This window comes from Macaca fascicularis, chromosome 4 (genome assembly GCF_037993035.2).
Source record: "Macaca fascicularis isolate 582-1 chromosome 4, T2T-MFA8v1.1".
Classification (NCBI taxonomy): domain Eukaryota; kingdom Metazoa; phylum Chordata; class Mammalia; order Primates; family Cercopithecidae; genus Macaca; species Macaca fascicularis.
The window spans coordinates 57,778,656-57,794,953 of record NC_088378.1 but is presented as its reverse complement, the minus strand read 5'-3'; the positions used below and the strand labels follow the sequence as shown (position 1 = coordinate 57,794,953).

The 16,298-nt window shown below is 41.0% G+C and overlaps 2 protein-coding genes across 14 annotated transcripts in view; one reads left to right on the top strand and one right to left on the bottom strand.

Annotated features, from left to right (window-relative positions):
* LRP11 (LDL receptor related protein 11) overlaps nt 1-13,285 on the top strand; it is a 65,910-nt gene extending 52,625 nt beyond the window's left edge. Inside the window, exon 7 of the mRNA XM_065543570.2 lies at nt 11,899-13,285. Within this exon, the coding sequence (XP_065399642.1) occupies nt 11,899-12,044 (146 nt within the window). The 3' untranslated portion in view covers nt 12,045-13,285. The remainder of the gene's footprint in view (nt 1-11,898) is intronic.
* The window catches only part of PCMT1 (protein-L-isoaspartate (D-aspartate) O-methyltransferase), a 60,686-nt gene that overhangs the window by 5,115 nt on the left and 39,273 nt on the right, over nt 1-16,298 (bottom strand). For 7 of the 13 annotated variants that reach the window (XR_012433527.1, XM_005552101.3, XM_005552103.3 and 4 more), the window contains 3 exons: nt 13,310-13,430; nt 10,739-10,824; nt 4,810-4,979 (listed from right to left, as the gene is read on the bottom strand). Coding sequence is in view for 11 of the 13 variants with exons in the window: in XM_005552101.3 (XP_005552158.1) it covers nt 4,810-4,979; nt 10,739-10,824; nt 13,310-13,430 (377 nt within the window). In the remaining 2 variants the exon portion in view is untranslated. Of the gene's footprint in view, nt 1-4,762; nt 4,980-10,738; nt 10,825-13,309; nt 13,431-16,298 lie in introns of all 13 variants that reach the window. The other 6 variants (XR_012433526.1, XM_065543573.1, XM_065543575.1 and 3 more) reach the window with 1 other exon arrangement.

Genomic DNA, 16,298 nt, shown 5'->3' with positions numbered 1-16,298 from the left:
TCCCTACTGTGAGTCTGAACACTACCCTATAACTGCCTATTCATCTTGGTCTTTGCATCTGCTACATTACTGTAAGCTCCATGAGAGCAGTCAGTTTCAAATTCACAGCTGACGACTCCTGGCACCTAGTACAGTAACTGGCCTAGTTGGCATATGCATATTGGTTAAATTCACAAATAATATTAAGATCCTCATGCTGAAAAATATTTAACAACTGAACAAATGGCCAAAGAAAAGCATTAGATGTTTCTTTTTCAAAGGCAATTTAAAATACACTTTTTTTTTCTGTCAAGAACAGTTTAAGCTTACATTGGCCTAAAGAGAACAGAAATAGTGCACACAAAAACTAGAGGACCCTCAAATCTATTCCAGACTTAAATTTTAAAAGAAGCATGGGTACCTACTTAGGGGAAAGGGAAAGGAGGTAGTGGTGAGAACTGATTTCAGACCACGTTTGCCACAGGGCCCCTTCCTCCGACTTCTGGTCTAAGTGATGCCCAGTAAGAGAGCAGAGAGGGGAGATAAGAAAGCTAAGGTGACTCAGAGACCTAGTAGTAGCCACTTCCCTCTCTCACTACAGCTCCTGTCAGGAACCAAGCTCCCATGCCCTCCACCCCTGACCCTGGCTGTCCCTGTTCTCAATGGGTTTCAGTACAGTTGTTTCCTGCTACTTCCCCTTTAGGTCTATAATGGTAAAAGCTTCTTGCTATTACCCTGGGTGTCCCTGATCCCTGGGTATAACAACCTCCTTTATTTGTTTCCATAACCTTTCCCATATTTCTCTGAAAAGTCCTTTCATTAAAATCATTTCAAAATCCTGTCTGAGTACGCCTTCTGTTTCCTGGCTGGATCCTGATTGACAAGTTTATCGACACAAAGAGATATTATAGATGAATGGTCTCTTCAGATTTTAGGTTAACTATTGATGTTGTCCCCTCTAAAACATCCTATTTTCCAGTAATTTTTTAGGCCAAATTTTTTTTTTTTAATGTGGTAGTTTGGTTTTTTCCCAATTTAGTTTCTAGATTTTATTTTACCTTTATTTATATTATTTAAACTTTAAGAATTACAATCAAGCAACCATCTTTTTAATTAGAACCAATCTCTGGATACAGGAAAATGTATTTCAACAAAGAGATTTTAAAAATCTACAACAGAAAAAATTGGAAAGTCCTCTTGGTACAGCTGGAGAAAATTTTTTTTTCTGATGCTGCAAACATGTAAATTTGCTTGATTTCTTTGTTTCTTTTTGAGACAGAGTCTTGCTCTGTTGCCAGGCTAGAGTGCAGTGGCACAATGTAGCCTCACTGCAACCTCCGCCTCCTGGGTTCAAGCGATTCTCCTGCCTCAGCCTCCTGAGTAGCTGGAATTACAGGTGCCCGCCACCACGCCCAGCTAATTTTTGTATTTTTTAGTAGAGATGGGTTTTCATGATGTTGGCCAGGATGGTCTCGATCTCCTGACCTCGTGATCTGCCCGCCTCGGCCTCCCAAAGTGCTGGGATTACAGGCGTGAGCCACTGTGCCCAGCCTAAATTTGCTCAATTTTTAAAAAAACTTTGAAGGTTAAAAAGAAAACCAGGTATATATATTTTTTGAGACAGAGTCTTGCTCTGTTGCCCAGGCTGGAGTGCAGTGGCGTGATCTCAGCTCACTGCAAGCTCCGCCTCCCAGGTTCACGCCATTCTCCTGCCTCAGCCTCCCAAATAGCTGGGACTACAGGTGCCTGCCACCACACCCGGCTAATTTTTTTTGTATTTTTAGTAGAGACGGGGTTTCACCGTGTTACCCAGGATGGTCTCGATCTCCTGACCTCATGATCCGCCCGCCTCCGCCTCCCAAAGTGCTGGGATTACAGGCATGAGCCACTGCACCCAGCCTAAAAGCAAGTATACATTTAATGTTTAGCAGATGACTGAATAATTATCCATAAATTTAAAAATTATTCTAAATTTTTTTTTAGAGATAAGGTCTTGCTCTGTTGCCCAGCCTGGAATGCTGTGGTGATCACAGCTCACAGCTGCTTCTGGGCTTAAGTGATCCTCTCATCTCAGCTTCCCAAGTAGCCAGAACTAGAGGTGCACACCACCACGCCTGGCTAGTTCTTAAATTTTTAGTAGATATGAGGTCTCACTATGTTTCCCAGGCTTGTCTTGAACTTCTGGCTTCAAGTGATCCTCCCACCTCAGCCTCCCAAAGCATTGGGATTACAGGCATAAGCAACCGTACCTGGCCCTATTTTAAATTTGTTAATACAAATAGTTTGGTTTTATCAAGGATGGATTCAGGTTTTGTGGCGGCCTAAGGTTTATATAATTAGAGAGCAGGGGAACCTTTTTATGAAGTTAAAAAAAAAAACAGTAGGACTATGATTAATATAAAATTAAGAACAGAGCCGGACATGGTGGCTGACGCCTGTAATCCCAGCACTTTGGGAGGCCAAGGCGGGCAGATCACCTGAGGTCAGGAGTTCAAGACCAGCCTGGTCAACATGGTAAAACCCCTTCTCAACTGAAAATACAAAAATTAGTTGTGCACCTCTACTCCCAGCTACTCGGGAAGCTGAGGCAGGAGAATCGCTTGAACCTGGGAGATGGAGGTTGTAGTGAGCTGAGATTGCACCACTCCTCAACACAGCCTGGGTAACAGAGCAGGACTCTGCCTTAAAAAAATTTTTTTTTAATTAAATTAAATTAAGAACAGGGTCAGAGAAAACCTAGGCAAGCAAGGGCTCTGCAGCTTCAGCTTTGTCAGCTTCACAGTAAATCTACCACTAGTCACAAAAACAAAATTCCCTTTTTATAATTCCTTCATAATTAAGTTATAGGCAAGATGTTCACTAATATTTATTGTATATAAAAAGAAAAATTTCAAAGTTTCTAATGAAAATCAACTCTTATCAAATTTCAGTAACATATTTGCCCATTTTATACTATAATAATCTCACAATTATGTAATTGTATAAACCATACTAGAAGCAAAGTGAAGGAAGGTTGTAGTTGTTAGTAACTACATCTGATTCCAGTTGAAAAAACCAGTAATTTTTTAAATGCCTTTTTAATTTTTATTTTTATTCATTTATTTATTTATTTTTTGAGACAGAATCTTGCTCTGTTGCCCAGGCTAGAATGTAGCAGTGTAATCTCGACTCACTGCAACCTCCGCCTCCTGGGTTCAAGCGATTCTCCTGCCTCAGCCTCCTGAGTGTCTGAAACTACAGGTGTAAGCCACCATGCTCGGCTAATTTTTGTGTTTTTAGTAGAGACACGGTTTCACCATGTTGGCCAGGCTGGTCTCAAACTCCTGACTTAAGATGATTGGCTCGCCTCAGCCTTCCAAACTGCTGGGATTACAGGCATAAAATGCCTGGCCTAAAATGCTTTTTTTTTTTTTCAGTGGCTGTGCTCCAGGCTATAATTCACAGAAAATAGCTATTGGTGAAGAATAAAAACAAAATTGAGAGATCTATTAAACTTATTATCACCCCTTTTACTTATTAAGAAAATAATTATTTTAAAATAAGAATCTTTATGTCAAATAAAAATAGATTCTAAGACAAGGAAACTGTAAAGCCTTTCTTGTTTTGGCATTTAATTTCAAGTAATTTGGGCTAATGGCACTGTTATGTACTGATGTCACTCTCTCTCATGGAAGGGAGTGGGAAGCAGAGAAAAAGAGAAGAGAAATCTTGGCTTCAAACAAAATACTCAGATTATGCTGAGACATAAAACAAAAGTGGACATTTTTTATAAGCCATGCTGTGCTGAAAGTTGCTGCATGCTGCTGACCCTTTGGGTGGGTTTGTGAGACCTGGGCACTCATTGGGTAACTTGTAGAATCCTTGCCTGTCCCTAGGAATTTAGCCAGAATAGCTTAAACAGTGGTTGGCCTATTCTATAGAATGGGGAGAAGGTGAATCTTAAACAGGGCTGAATGAAAAATAGATATGGGCTGTCAGGTATCTATGATTTGGTTGAAACAGATAAACCAAGCTGAGAGGTAGAATGTCCTCTCTGGTATTGTGACATTTTAGAAAATTGAGACAACTGTTATCTTTCCCCTTCTTTCTCCTTGTGGGTACAATAAACAGGGCAGGAAATGATGGCCCCTTGTTTTTTTTTGTTTTTTGTTTTTTTTGAGACAGAGCCTCGCTCCGTGTCCCAGGCTGGAGAGCAGTGTCAAAATCTCGGCCCACTGCAACCTCTGCCTCCAGGGCTTAAGCGATTCTCCTGGCTCAGCCTCCTGAGTAGCTGGGATTACAGGCCTGCGCCCCAACGTCCAGCTGATTTTGTATTTTTAATAGAGACGGGGTTTCACCATGTTGGCCAGGCTAGTCTCAAACTCCGGACCTCAAATGATCTGCCCACCTCGGCCTCCCAAAGTGCTGGGATTACAGGCGTGAGCCACTCCACCTGGCCTCTTTTACAGACCAAACTCATTGTTTCCATGCCCATCCAGTGCTATAAAAATAATTTAAAAATATAAAAACAGAGTGGCTGATAATGAATAAAAAATCCTTACAAAGTACTGAATTGCAGCTGAAAGTCTCTTAAAAAAAAAAAAAGAAAAAAAAGCCTTTGTGCCAACCAAGTCTCACCCTCCCTTTCCCAAAGATATATATGTTAAACCAAAATAAGGGCAGACCATGCAACATTTTTCACATTTTTAATGTAATGAATTTCTGATGTTATAATGGAGGAGCATAAAGGTGACAACCAAAACAGCTCTTGTAATCTAATGTCTTAAAATCCACACCCTTTCACCTTGCATGTGTGGAAGAAGAAAGAGCAGAAGATAAAATCACTTCCACCTGGACCACTGCTTTTCTTTATCTGTTAAAGGCACGTATATCACCCCCATCAGAGGCTTCATTTTGACGCTGCCATCTTGTAGCTTGTCATACTGCTCCAACATTTGGTTTCCACCTGCAGGACCAACTGGCAATATCAATCTTCCTCCAGGCTTTAACTGGTCTATTAGCTAAAAGAAAAAAAAAAAAAAGCACATACACATCAAGTTACAGATTTTATTTTATTTTGTTTTATTTATGTATGAGACAGGGTCTCACTCTGTCACTCAGGCTGGAGTGCAGTGACATGATCTCGGCTCACTGCAACCTCTGCCTCCTGGGTTCAAGCGATTCTCCTGCCTCAGTCTCCCAAGCAGCTGGGACTACAGGCACATGCCACCATGCCCTGCTAATTTTTGTATTTTTAGCAGAGACGGGGTTTCACCATATTGGCCACACTGGTCTGAAACTCCTGACCTCAAGTACTCCACCCACCTCCAGCTCCCAAAGTGCTTGGATTACAGGTGTGAGGTACCGTGCCTGGCCCAGATTTTATACTAATAGTCATTTGACATCATTATAAACAACTTTTAGTGTCCATGGGCAGAAAGCAGAAATGTTCTTCATTTAGTACATACAGGTTAAGGCCAGACATGGTGGCTCACGCCTGTAATTCCAGCACTTTGGGAGGCCAAGGTGGGCAGATCACTTGAGGTCAGGAGTTTAAGACCGGCCTGGCCAACACAGTGAAACCCCAACTCTTCTAAAAAAGTACAAAAATTAGCCAGGCTTGGTGTCGGATGCCTGTAGTCCTATCTACTCAGGAGGCTGAGGCAGGAGAATTCCTTGAACCCGGAGACGGAGGCTGCAGTTAGCCAAGATCACGCCACCACACTCCAGCCTGGGTGACACAGCGAAACTCCGTCTTAAAAATAAATATACAGTATATACAGATTGAGCATCAATAATCTGAAAACCCAAAACTGGAAATGCTCCAAAATCCAAAACTCTGAACATCAACATGATACCACAAGTAGATAATTTCACACCTGACCTCATGTGGCAAGTCGCAGTCAAAATGCAGTCACAACTTTATTCCATGCACAAAATTATTTGAAATATTACATAAAATTACCTTCAGACTATGTGTATAAGAGTTATAACATAAATGAGTTTTGTTTAGACTTGGCCCCATCCCCAAGATATCTCATTATGTATATGCAAATATTCCAAAATGCGAAAAAATCTGAAAAAATCCAAAATCCAAAACACTTCTGGTCCCAAGCATTTTGGATAAGGGATACTCACCCTGTACATACTTTGATTGTTATATTATTACTCAACTATCAGCCTCCTCTACTAAACTACAAGCTCTTGAGGATGGGGACTGTGTCTTACTCATCTTTGTGCCTTTAGCATCTAACACAGTACCTGGTACAACTGCAGTGCTCAAAATGTTTGAACTGAACCACCTAATATAGAACTATCCTCTTGGCAGGCCAAAGGCAGAACATAGAATTCTAATGCCTGTGTGCCTGTTTGGAACCTTTGTGGATTCGAAGGGAGGAGGAGGGGAGGAGAGGAAGTGTAGAAAATCAACAAGGAATCCCTATCCTATTATTGTAGAATCTAGGGCATCACTGAAGGGATAAGGGAACCCTAGTTATGATTAAATTCAGGTTTACTGGTACCATAAGGAGGGAAGGTAGGGCTGGAATCCCTGTAGCATTACAATGAGGACACTCCTGTCAATGAAGAACCAAGAGTACTCAATGAAAGCTCTTACAGTCAGAAAACTTTTAAATCATGTTACCATTTTCATATAGCTTTATGGATCACTATTAATAAAAGACATTAAAGAAGAAATCTTACTTTGGTTTTTTGTTTTGTTTTTTGTTGTAGTTTTTTGTTGTTTTGAGACTGAGTCTCACTCTGTCACCCAGGCTGGAGTACAGTGGCACGATCTCGGCTCACTGCAACCTCTGCCTCCCGGGTTCAAGCGATTCTCATGCCTCAGCCTCCCAAGTAGCTGGGATTACGGGGTGCCCACCACTGAGCCCGACTAATTTTTTTTGTATTTTTAGTAGAGACGGGCTTTCAACATGTTGGCCAGGCTGGTTTCAAACTCCTAACCTCAAGTGATCCGCCTGCCTTGGCCTCCTAAAGTGCTGGGATTACAGGCATGAGCCATCACACCCAGCCAGAAACCTTACTTTGGGTATTTATTACCTCAAGAAAGGGTGCCCTCAGTCAAAATTTTGGTTGTCTGCAAATCTATTTTGTTGTTTTTCTCAATTTCAAGGCTTATAATGATAAACAGCTGACTTCCTCTCCCTACCCCACCCTTGCTCTCTAAATCCAGTTATTTCAAATCATTTTAGCTATGTCTTCTAGTATTCACCTTTATATTTCAAAACATAAGCTAGATAAGGATTGAACTCTCTTAATCTACATTCTGCTTCCTTCCCCCAACCAATCATTTTTTATTAAAATCATTTCTAGTTATGACTGTGTAACTATGATTTGCTGCTGAGTCAAGAAATATCTAATGATTGTTTCCTTTCCTCCTCTTGCTCCAAATCTGAGCTGGTTATTCTCCAGGCCTGCCGCACAGCTTCCATCTAGGCCCTTCCCTTTGTAACAATCCCGTAAACTTCCATGCCTCTGCCTGATCAAGATGCCCTATGTGGTTTCCTCTTTTGGTTTTTCCTACTGTCTGTCTCTTCCCTCATTTCATTTTTGGATGACAAAAATGGCATTTTAAGACATTAAATTTTAAGACATTTTAAGACATCTTAATCATTTAAGAAAGTTCCTTTGGAAGCATTTTGTGAAATAGTGCATGGAATGTATTAAAAGAAAGAGATGGAGATTTGCAAACCTAAAACTATCTTTAATCTATTTGGTGATGTGTGTGCATACATAATTCAAGGTTGGAAATAATTTTCAGCTCAGAATTTAATGGTTTGGTACTCTGACTTACAAATTCTAATGCTGTTTGCAGTTTGATGCCTTTCTGATTACCAGTCCTTAACAGGAGATCTGTTTTATTTTTCTAGAAGCTTTCATTTATTTATTTATTTATTTATTTTTAGAGACAGGGTCTTGCTCTGTCACCTAGGCTGGAATACAGTGGTGCAATTATGGTTCACTGAAATCTCAACTTCCCGGGCACAAGCAATCCTCCCACCTCAGCCTCCCACGTAGCTGGGACTACAGGCACAGGCTGCCACATCTGGCTAATTTTTAAATTGTTTTGTACAGATGGGGTCTTGATATGTTGCCCAGGCTGGTCTCAAACTCAGGTCCTCAAGAGATCCTACTTCCTTGGCCTCCCAAACTGACAAGATTACAAGTGTGAGCCTCTGCACCTGGCCTCTAGCGGCTTTCAGAATCTTCTCTTTATCCCCTAATATTCTGAATATACATGATATGGTTCTTTTTTCTTATTTTAAAAATTCTTTGTGTTAGGCACTCAGTTGCAAACTATAGAATTATGTCCATCGGTTTTTAGAAAATTTCTTACTTAGGGATTAGTGCTGATTATTCCTCATGCGGAGTTTCAAGCAGCACTCCCTCTTTTCAGACCCATGCTTTACCTATGATTTTCAAGGTCTTGATGCCACCAATTCCTAAGCCTTTTCAGAGTTTTGCAGAGCAAACTGCGTATGCATAATATTTCACTCTGTAGTCTCTTTAGTTTCCATTTCCTCCACCCTCCTGGGTCAGCTATTATTCCATCTGCTTTCTATCTTCACACACTGTAGAGTCCAGGATTGCAGGTATAGTCTCCTAGTTAATTGAGTATGGAGTTTATGCTTCTGTTTTTCTGGCTATCTTGGGGTGATATCCAAGAGAAGGCATAAACCTCTTCATTCTGCTATCTTAAAACTGGAAAGCCGCTTCAGTACATCTATCTTAAATCAGATGTATACATACCCCTATAATACTTGCAAGTATTACTCCAATATTTAAATTCAATTTAATTAGATCTAGAAATATCTTTCAAGATCACCTCAGGGTCCCAGTAGGGAGAAATGGGCCCTGCACCCACTCCCCTCATTTAAGCACAGTTCTATTTCAGGTTTTAACTGTTCACTCTAGGTTGTCAATATTTTTTTTTTTGAAAAGTTAAAAACTCATTGGTCATGTGTTCAAATTCAATTGAGCTGTTTGTTTATGACTTGTAAAATTTTCTGTATTATATTAATACTTCAGTTAAAATGTGTTAAAACCACTGGTTCAATCTACCTTTTTTTTTTTTTTTTTGAGACAGGGTCTCACTTTGTCACCCAGGCTGGAATGCAGTAGTGCAAGCATGGCTCACTGCAGCCTCAACCTCTCAGGCTCAGGCAATCCAAGCTATCGTCCCACCTCAGCCTCTTGAGTAGCTGGGACTACAAGTGCCTGCCACATCTAATTTTTGTATTTTTTGTAGAGATGGGATTTTGCCATGCTGCCAAGGCTGGTCTCGAACTTCTGAGCGCAAGTGATTCATCTGCCTTAGCCTCCCAAAGTGCTGGGATTACAGGCGTGAGCTACTTTAAAAACAACAACAACAACAAAACAAAACAAAACAAAAAACAGATAATCAACAGGGCCAAAGCAATTAAGTGATTTTCCCAGTCACTTGGCCAATAAGCAGCAGGTCAATGACCAGAACAAATTATCCAACTTTCAGCTTCCCATAACTGATCTAAGCCTACAAAAAAACCAGATGAGACTAGGCAGAAGAAACAGTGTCACCTTCATCCCCTGGTCATCTAGTCAAGAACTACGCAAGAGGCATGTGTAACAGAAATCTAGGACCACAGGCTAGAGTGCCACAGCACAAACATGGCTCAATGCAGCCTCAACCACTTGGGCTCAAGCCATTTTCCCACCTCAGCCTCCAGAGTAACTGGGGCTACAGGCATATGCGCGACCATGCCTGGCTAATTTTTTTTCTTTTAAACAGGGTCTTGCCATGTTACTCAGACTGGTCTCAAACTCCTAGGCTCAAGCAATCCTCCCACCTTGGCCTCCCAAGGTGCTGGGGTTACAGGCATGAGCCATCATGCCTGGCCATATATCCTACTATTCTTTAAGATTCCGTTCAAGTTCCATCCCTATGTGATGTCTCCTTGACCACTCACTGCACAATTCTCTCCCTCATATGCATATTTTATTTTCCTTCCAATAGATATCATGTGTTAATTATATGCTATCATATTGCTAATTTCCTGGTTACATATATGACATATCTCTTCTAGAATACAAGCTTTGTGAGAATACAATGTATGGCAAATACTTTCTCATATCTCCCATACACCAAATACAGCCGTACATATTATGGTATTTAAAAAACATCAAACTGGCCGGGCGCAGTGGCTCACGCCTGTAATCCCAGCACTTTGGGAGGTTGAGGTGGGCAGATCACCCGAGGTCAGGAGTTCGAGACCAGCCTGGCCAACATGGTGAAACCCTGTCTCTACTAAGAATACAAAAATTAGCTGGACATGGTGGCAGGCGCCTGTAATCCCAGCTATTCGGGAGGCTGAGGCAGGAGAATCACTTGAACCCAGGAAGTGGAGGTTGCAGTGAGCTGAAATTGCGCCACTGCACTCCAGCCTGGGCGACAAGAGCAAATCTCCACCTCAAAAAAAAAAAAAAAAAAAAAAAATTTCAAACTGATTATCAGGTCATAAACTCCAAAGGGATTTTCCCAATTCTACTGTTGTCCTAGTTCTTACCTGGATCAAATATGAGCGCCACAAGCTGGGGTTTAGTAATTTTCATGTCATTTATACAATTGTTTGCATATGAAAAAAGAGTAATAGCTAATTGTAACCAATATGTATGATACGAAAATCTAATTATATTTTAAACATCATCTAGAAGTCTTTTCTATTTAAGTCTTGTAGAGTTTTAGTTGAATAAAACACACAAACAGAAAAAAATCCCGACTCACCGCCTGGGGTACAACGGGGGCTGCAGCTCCTACATGAATGGCGTCATAAGGGGCTTCTTCAGCATATCCCATTCTTCCATCACCCACTGAAAGAAAAATAGCTATGCTTTAAAAACCTGTTCAGATCAAACTTAATGTGAAGAATTCTAGTACAGGAGGTTTACAATGGAGAAAGGATAGATTTTTCAATAAATAATCCTGGGACAACTGGATACTCACTTTTTTGCTGTTTTTAACTCATTTTATTTTATTTTTTGTTTGGTCAGAAATATTAAAACAATGGAATTTGATTTTGATGAAAAACTGGAGTTTACAATCATTTAGTAAACGAAAAGCACTTCATTTTCCTATCTTGCAACTCTTTTTCATGAACTCCTAACCTCAGGTGATGCACCCAACTCAGCCTCCCAAAGTGCTAGGTTTACAGGCATGAACCTGTATCCCACAACTCTTAAGAACAAAAGCATTAGTAAATAAATATCTGTGAACAGATTAAGGATAAGGCAGACTGGATAATAAACCACCTCTGTCGTTCACACTCCCTGCACGTGACTCACTCTAAAGGGTGAAACGCACTGGAGATAACGGAACTCATAAGTTCTGTTTTAAATCTCATCCTAATCATTCAAATAAACCCAAGATAAATAATTTTTACTCCTTATGGGCAGCTAACTACATGAATTTTACTGGAGGAATACTTTGGCAGAAGCACCTATTTAAGTTAACTTAATATATAGTACCTTAATAGTACTACATTCAAAAGCGATACAAGATAGTCCCATGCTTCTCTCAATTCAGGAACAGTTACACCATCAGGACAACAGGTAATTCCTATTTTATAGTAATCCAGAATAGATTGAAACACAGTGGAACCAATTCCCTCTGCTACTTCATACTCTCCTTTCTCATTGGGTTGTGTAAAGTTATGTTCTTGGCCAGATCCAAACAAACATCCTGCCCAACACTGTATTTGGTTCTGCAGGAGAAACATATGGGTCTACAACAAATCTAGTGTTACTCACTATTGGTGCTATTCGTTCAGATGTTCTTATATTCCGAGCTCCTTCTTTTGCATTCTCAAATACAAACACCATCTCCCCAGTTATCTTAACAGCTATTATCTAAACTTGACTGACTACTGTTTCTAATGCTGTTCCCAGCACTGCTAATGGAACCATGTGGGGAGGCTTTTGGAGAACAAGGACTGCTTGGACAAGAGGAACTGTGCTCAGGTAATCCGCCCGCCTCGGCCTCCCAAAGTGCTGGGATTACAGGCATGAGCCACCACGTCCAGCCGGAGAAGTAACATTTCTAATACAAGAAGTGAATTGAGACGCTGTTCCTTCATGAGATGAATCCCATGATCTGTCACTTGACCTTCGTCTATCTCTTGATCTCTCATGTCTCTCACCGGCAACATGAGACTCATTTCGGTGTGGTTTACTCCTGTATTCCCCTTTCAGTGTCCACAGAGGATCAGGGCAAAGGCCAAGGCTAGCAACACCTCCACTTCCTCCTTAGCCATATCCCTCTAGAAGTGGCTATGGAGGCAGCCACTCAGGCGGCTGTGGCTACTAGAGCTGCCCGGGCCTTTATTTTATTTATTTTTATTTTTTATTTTTTTTGAGACGGAGTCTCGCTCTGTCGCCAGGCTGGAGTTCAGTGGTGTAATCTCAGCTCACTGCAACCTCTGCCTCTTGGGTTCAAGCAATTCTCCTGCCTCAGTCTCCTGAGTAGCTAGCTGGGACTACAGGCATGTGTCACCACACCCACCTAATTTTTGTATTTCTGGTAGAGACGGAGTTTCACCATGTTGGTCAGGCTGGTCTCAAACTCCTGACCTCCTGATCTGCCCACCTCAGCCTCCCAAAGTGCTGGGATTACAGGTGTGAGCCACAGCTCCTGGTCAGTATTTTATTTTTTAAATAGAACTGAGTGTGTCTGGGGAAGACAACTGGATATTCCTATACAAAAACATGTAACTGCACCTTTACCTCATACATACACAAAAACCAACATCAGGAAGATCAAAGACCTAAACATGAAAAGCTAAAAATGATAAAGGTTCTAAGAAATAATAAGAGACATATCTTCATGGCCTCAGACTATCCTTTAAAAGGACACAGAAAGCACTGAAAAAAATTGGAAAGTCTGAGTACATTAAAATTAAGAATTTCTATTATCAAAAGGGTACCAGTAAGATGAAAAGGCACACCCCAGATGGGAGAAGAAATGTATTTATATATATAAAGGGCTAGAAGCCCTATAAGTCAAAAATACAAGCAATCCAGTATCTGAACAAGCACTTCACAAAAGACAAAATCCAAATGGCCAAACACATTACAAAAAATTCAATCTCATAGGTTAACAGGAAAATACAAAATTAAACTTACAAAGAGATGACTGCAAAATACTCACTAGGGGAGCAAAAAGAATCGTATTTATTTTTTAGTACTTAAAAGTGATTGTAAAAAAAATACAATAATTATATCTGAGTATTATTTAGCTTGCATTGGATCGTCTGAAAATAAAAATCCTCTGAAGAAATTTTTAAAGTTTTCTGATACTCACCAACAAGCTGTACTCTCCCTGAAGACAGAAGTGTTGGATCGTCCTTCCTGACATTATTTATTGAGTCATCTACTAGCTCTTTAATGTGATCAATTCCTATGACTTTTCCAGTACATCCAACCTTGAAAAGAGAAAACAATTCAGTAGTTCATTGGGCTAAATTTGTTTTTCTAAAGTATTATTGATGCTTTTCCTTATCTAAAGTCATATTCTGCAAAGAGAAAACAAAAATAGCTTAAGCCTTCTATAGATTGCTAAACACTCAGTTTATCATACATTACTTACCATATATACACCTTTCTCAACCATCACTCCCATTGAATAAAACTTATAATACTAAGAAAAATTACTTTCTTAGATTAAATCCAGAACTTTGAAGAAAATTACCAATATTTAATAGTAGTACAATAATTTTTTATTTAAATGCCATCTAAAGTATAACTTTAAATATTAAAATGTTACATAATAAATTTGACAGGGAGGAATTTTTTTTTTTCTTTTTTTGAGACAGAGTCTCGCTCTGTCACCCAGGCTGGAGTGCAGTAGTGCAATCTCAGCTCACTGCAACCTCTGCCTCCCGGGTTCAAGCGATTCTCCTGCCTCAGCCTCCTGAGTAGCTGGGATTGCAGGTGCGCACCACCATGCCTAGCTAATTTTTTTTGTATTTTTAGTAGAGACAGGGTTTCACCATGTTGGTCAGCCTGGTCTCAAATTCCTGACCTCGTGATCCGCCTGCCTCGGCCTCCCAAAGTGCTGGGATTACAGGAGTGAGCCACCACATACTCTGCCTCCCGCCTGATGGGAAGAAATTTCTACACTTGATTCTATAGCTGTTAGTAGAAAACAAGAAAATATATACAGTGGCTCACATCTATATTCCCAGCACTTTGGGAGGCAGAGGCAGATAGACTACTTGAGCCCAGGAGTTCGAGACCAGCCTGGGCAACATGGCAAAACCCCGTCTCTACAAAAGAATACAAAAACTAGCCAGGTGTGGTGTCATGTGCCTGTGGTCCCCCTACTCAGGAGGCTGACATGGTGCAAGGATCACTTGAACCTGGGAGGCAGAGGCTGCAGTGAGCTGAGATCGTGCCACTGCACTCCAGTCTAGATGACAGAGTGAGACCATCTCAGAAAACAAAAAACAAAAAGCAACAACAACAAAAATCCCTTCTTTGCATATTTATTTATTTGTAAATTAAAATATTAAGTATATTTGTTTTGAAAAAATATAAAAATTTTTAAAAGTAACCCTTATAAAGGCTTTGAAGTCAGACTATCTGGGTTCTTGTCTAAGTGTCATCACTTGCATACATACATACCTTGGCAAGTTAACCATTCCTTCTCCTTTTTTTTTTCTTTGAGATAAAGTCTCGCTTTATTGGCCAGGCTGGAGTACAGTGGCACGATCTCAGCTCACTGCAAGCTCTGTCTCCCGGGCTCAAGCAATTCTCCTGCCTTAGCCTCCCAAATAGCTGGGATTACAGGCATGTGCCACCACACCTGGCTAATTTTTGTATTTTTAGTGGAGAGGGGGTTTCACCATGTTGGCCAGGCTGGTCTCGAACTCTGGACCTCAGGTGATCCACCTGCCTCGGCCTCCCAAAGTGCTGGGATTACAGGTGTGAGCCACCACACCCGGCCAATCATTCCTTCTATGAATCAGGTTCCTCAGTACAAAATGGGGAAGAAAAAGGCATATACCCCATCATAAAAATGGGGTGGCACTTAGAACACAGGCACTAGTGTTTAAAACACAAAGCACTTTCACACATGGTAAATGTGTGAAAAACATTAATGCCATTTTATGAAAAATAACTCAGGAACCAAATGAGTTTTTAAAATGAATACATCCTCTAAAACTATAAACATGTCAAGTATAGAGAATGAGTCATTTATTAAATGGTATTTCTAATCTTAAAAAAAAATCACTGATACCCATGAATAAGGACTTAACCTCTACAAAATGAGCAAAACATCTGAGAAAATATGAGTCCCTATTATGTGCCAGGCATTGTTTTAGATGTTTAGGATACCATCAATGAAAACAAAGAGCAGAGAAAATGCCCAACTCCCTGGAGCTTACATTCTAGGAGGTCTGCTGACTATACATTTATAGCAAGTTACATGGATTCTAGTCCAAGGTGGATCCACAACTCCCAATTTAACTAGATCAGAATCTTCCAATCTGGCCTCCAGGCACGATATTTCTCAAATCACTCTGATTTGATGATCTAAGCAAAGATCAACCTTTACTCCAACATACATCAGTGGGTCCCCAGTTAATACTCTGGATAGCCATTGACCAGATAAGGCTCTGATGAGAAAAGGCAGAAGTATAACAACAAGGCATTATTTTTCTAAGAGCACTTTTTCTAATGCAAAAGTTCTACCTTCATCCTGGTAAACCTGTAGGAATGTTTAGAAACCAGGCTCATTCTCGGCAGGGACAGTGGAGAGGGTGCTGGGAGATGAGTCCCCTGGGAGAGGGGGCCCGGCTATGATGCTAAATATCTCAGGCTCCTGAGTGGCTGGATTTCCCTGGGACTCTCAGACATGTTGCAGGGCCCGGTGGGAAAACTGAGGCCCAAACAAGGAAGTAGAATTCTGAGTTATCGGGGCTAAGCCTGACCCCCTCTCCATGCTAACCCTACCCCCCACACTGTACCTCAGTAGGTTTTTGTTGTTGTTGTCCAGGCTGGAGTGTAGTGGCACAATCAAGGCTTACTGCACCCCCACCTCCTGGGTTGAAGGGATTCTCCTGCCTCATCCTCCTGAGTAAATGGGACTGCAGGTGCTCCACCATGCCTGGCTAATTTTTGTATTTTTAGTAGAGATGGGGTTTCACCACATTGGCCAGGCTGGTCTCGAACTCCTGGCCTCATGTGATCCACCTGCCTAGGCCTCCCAAAGTGCTGGGATTACAGGTGTGAGCCACCGTGTCTGGCCTCTCAGTAGGTTTTCAGGAGTCCCCAGCCCTCCTTCTCAA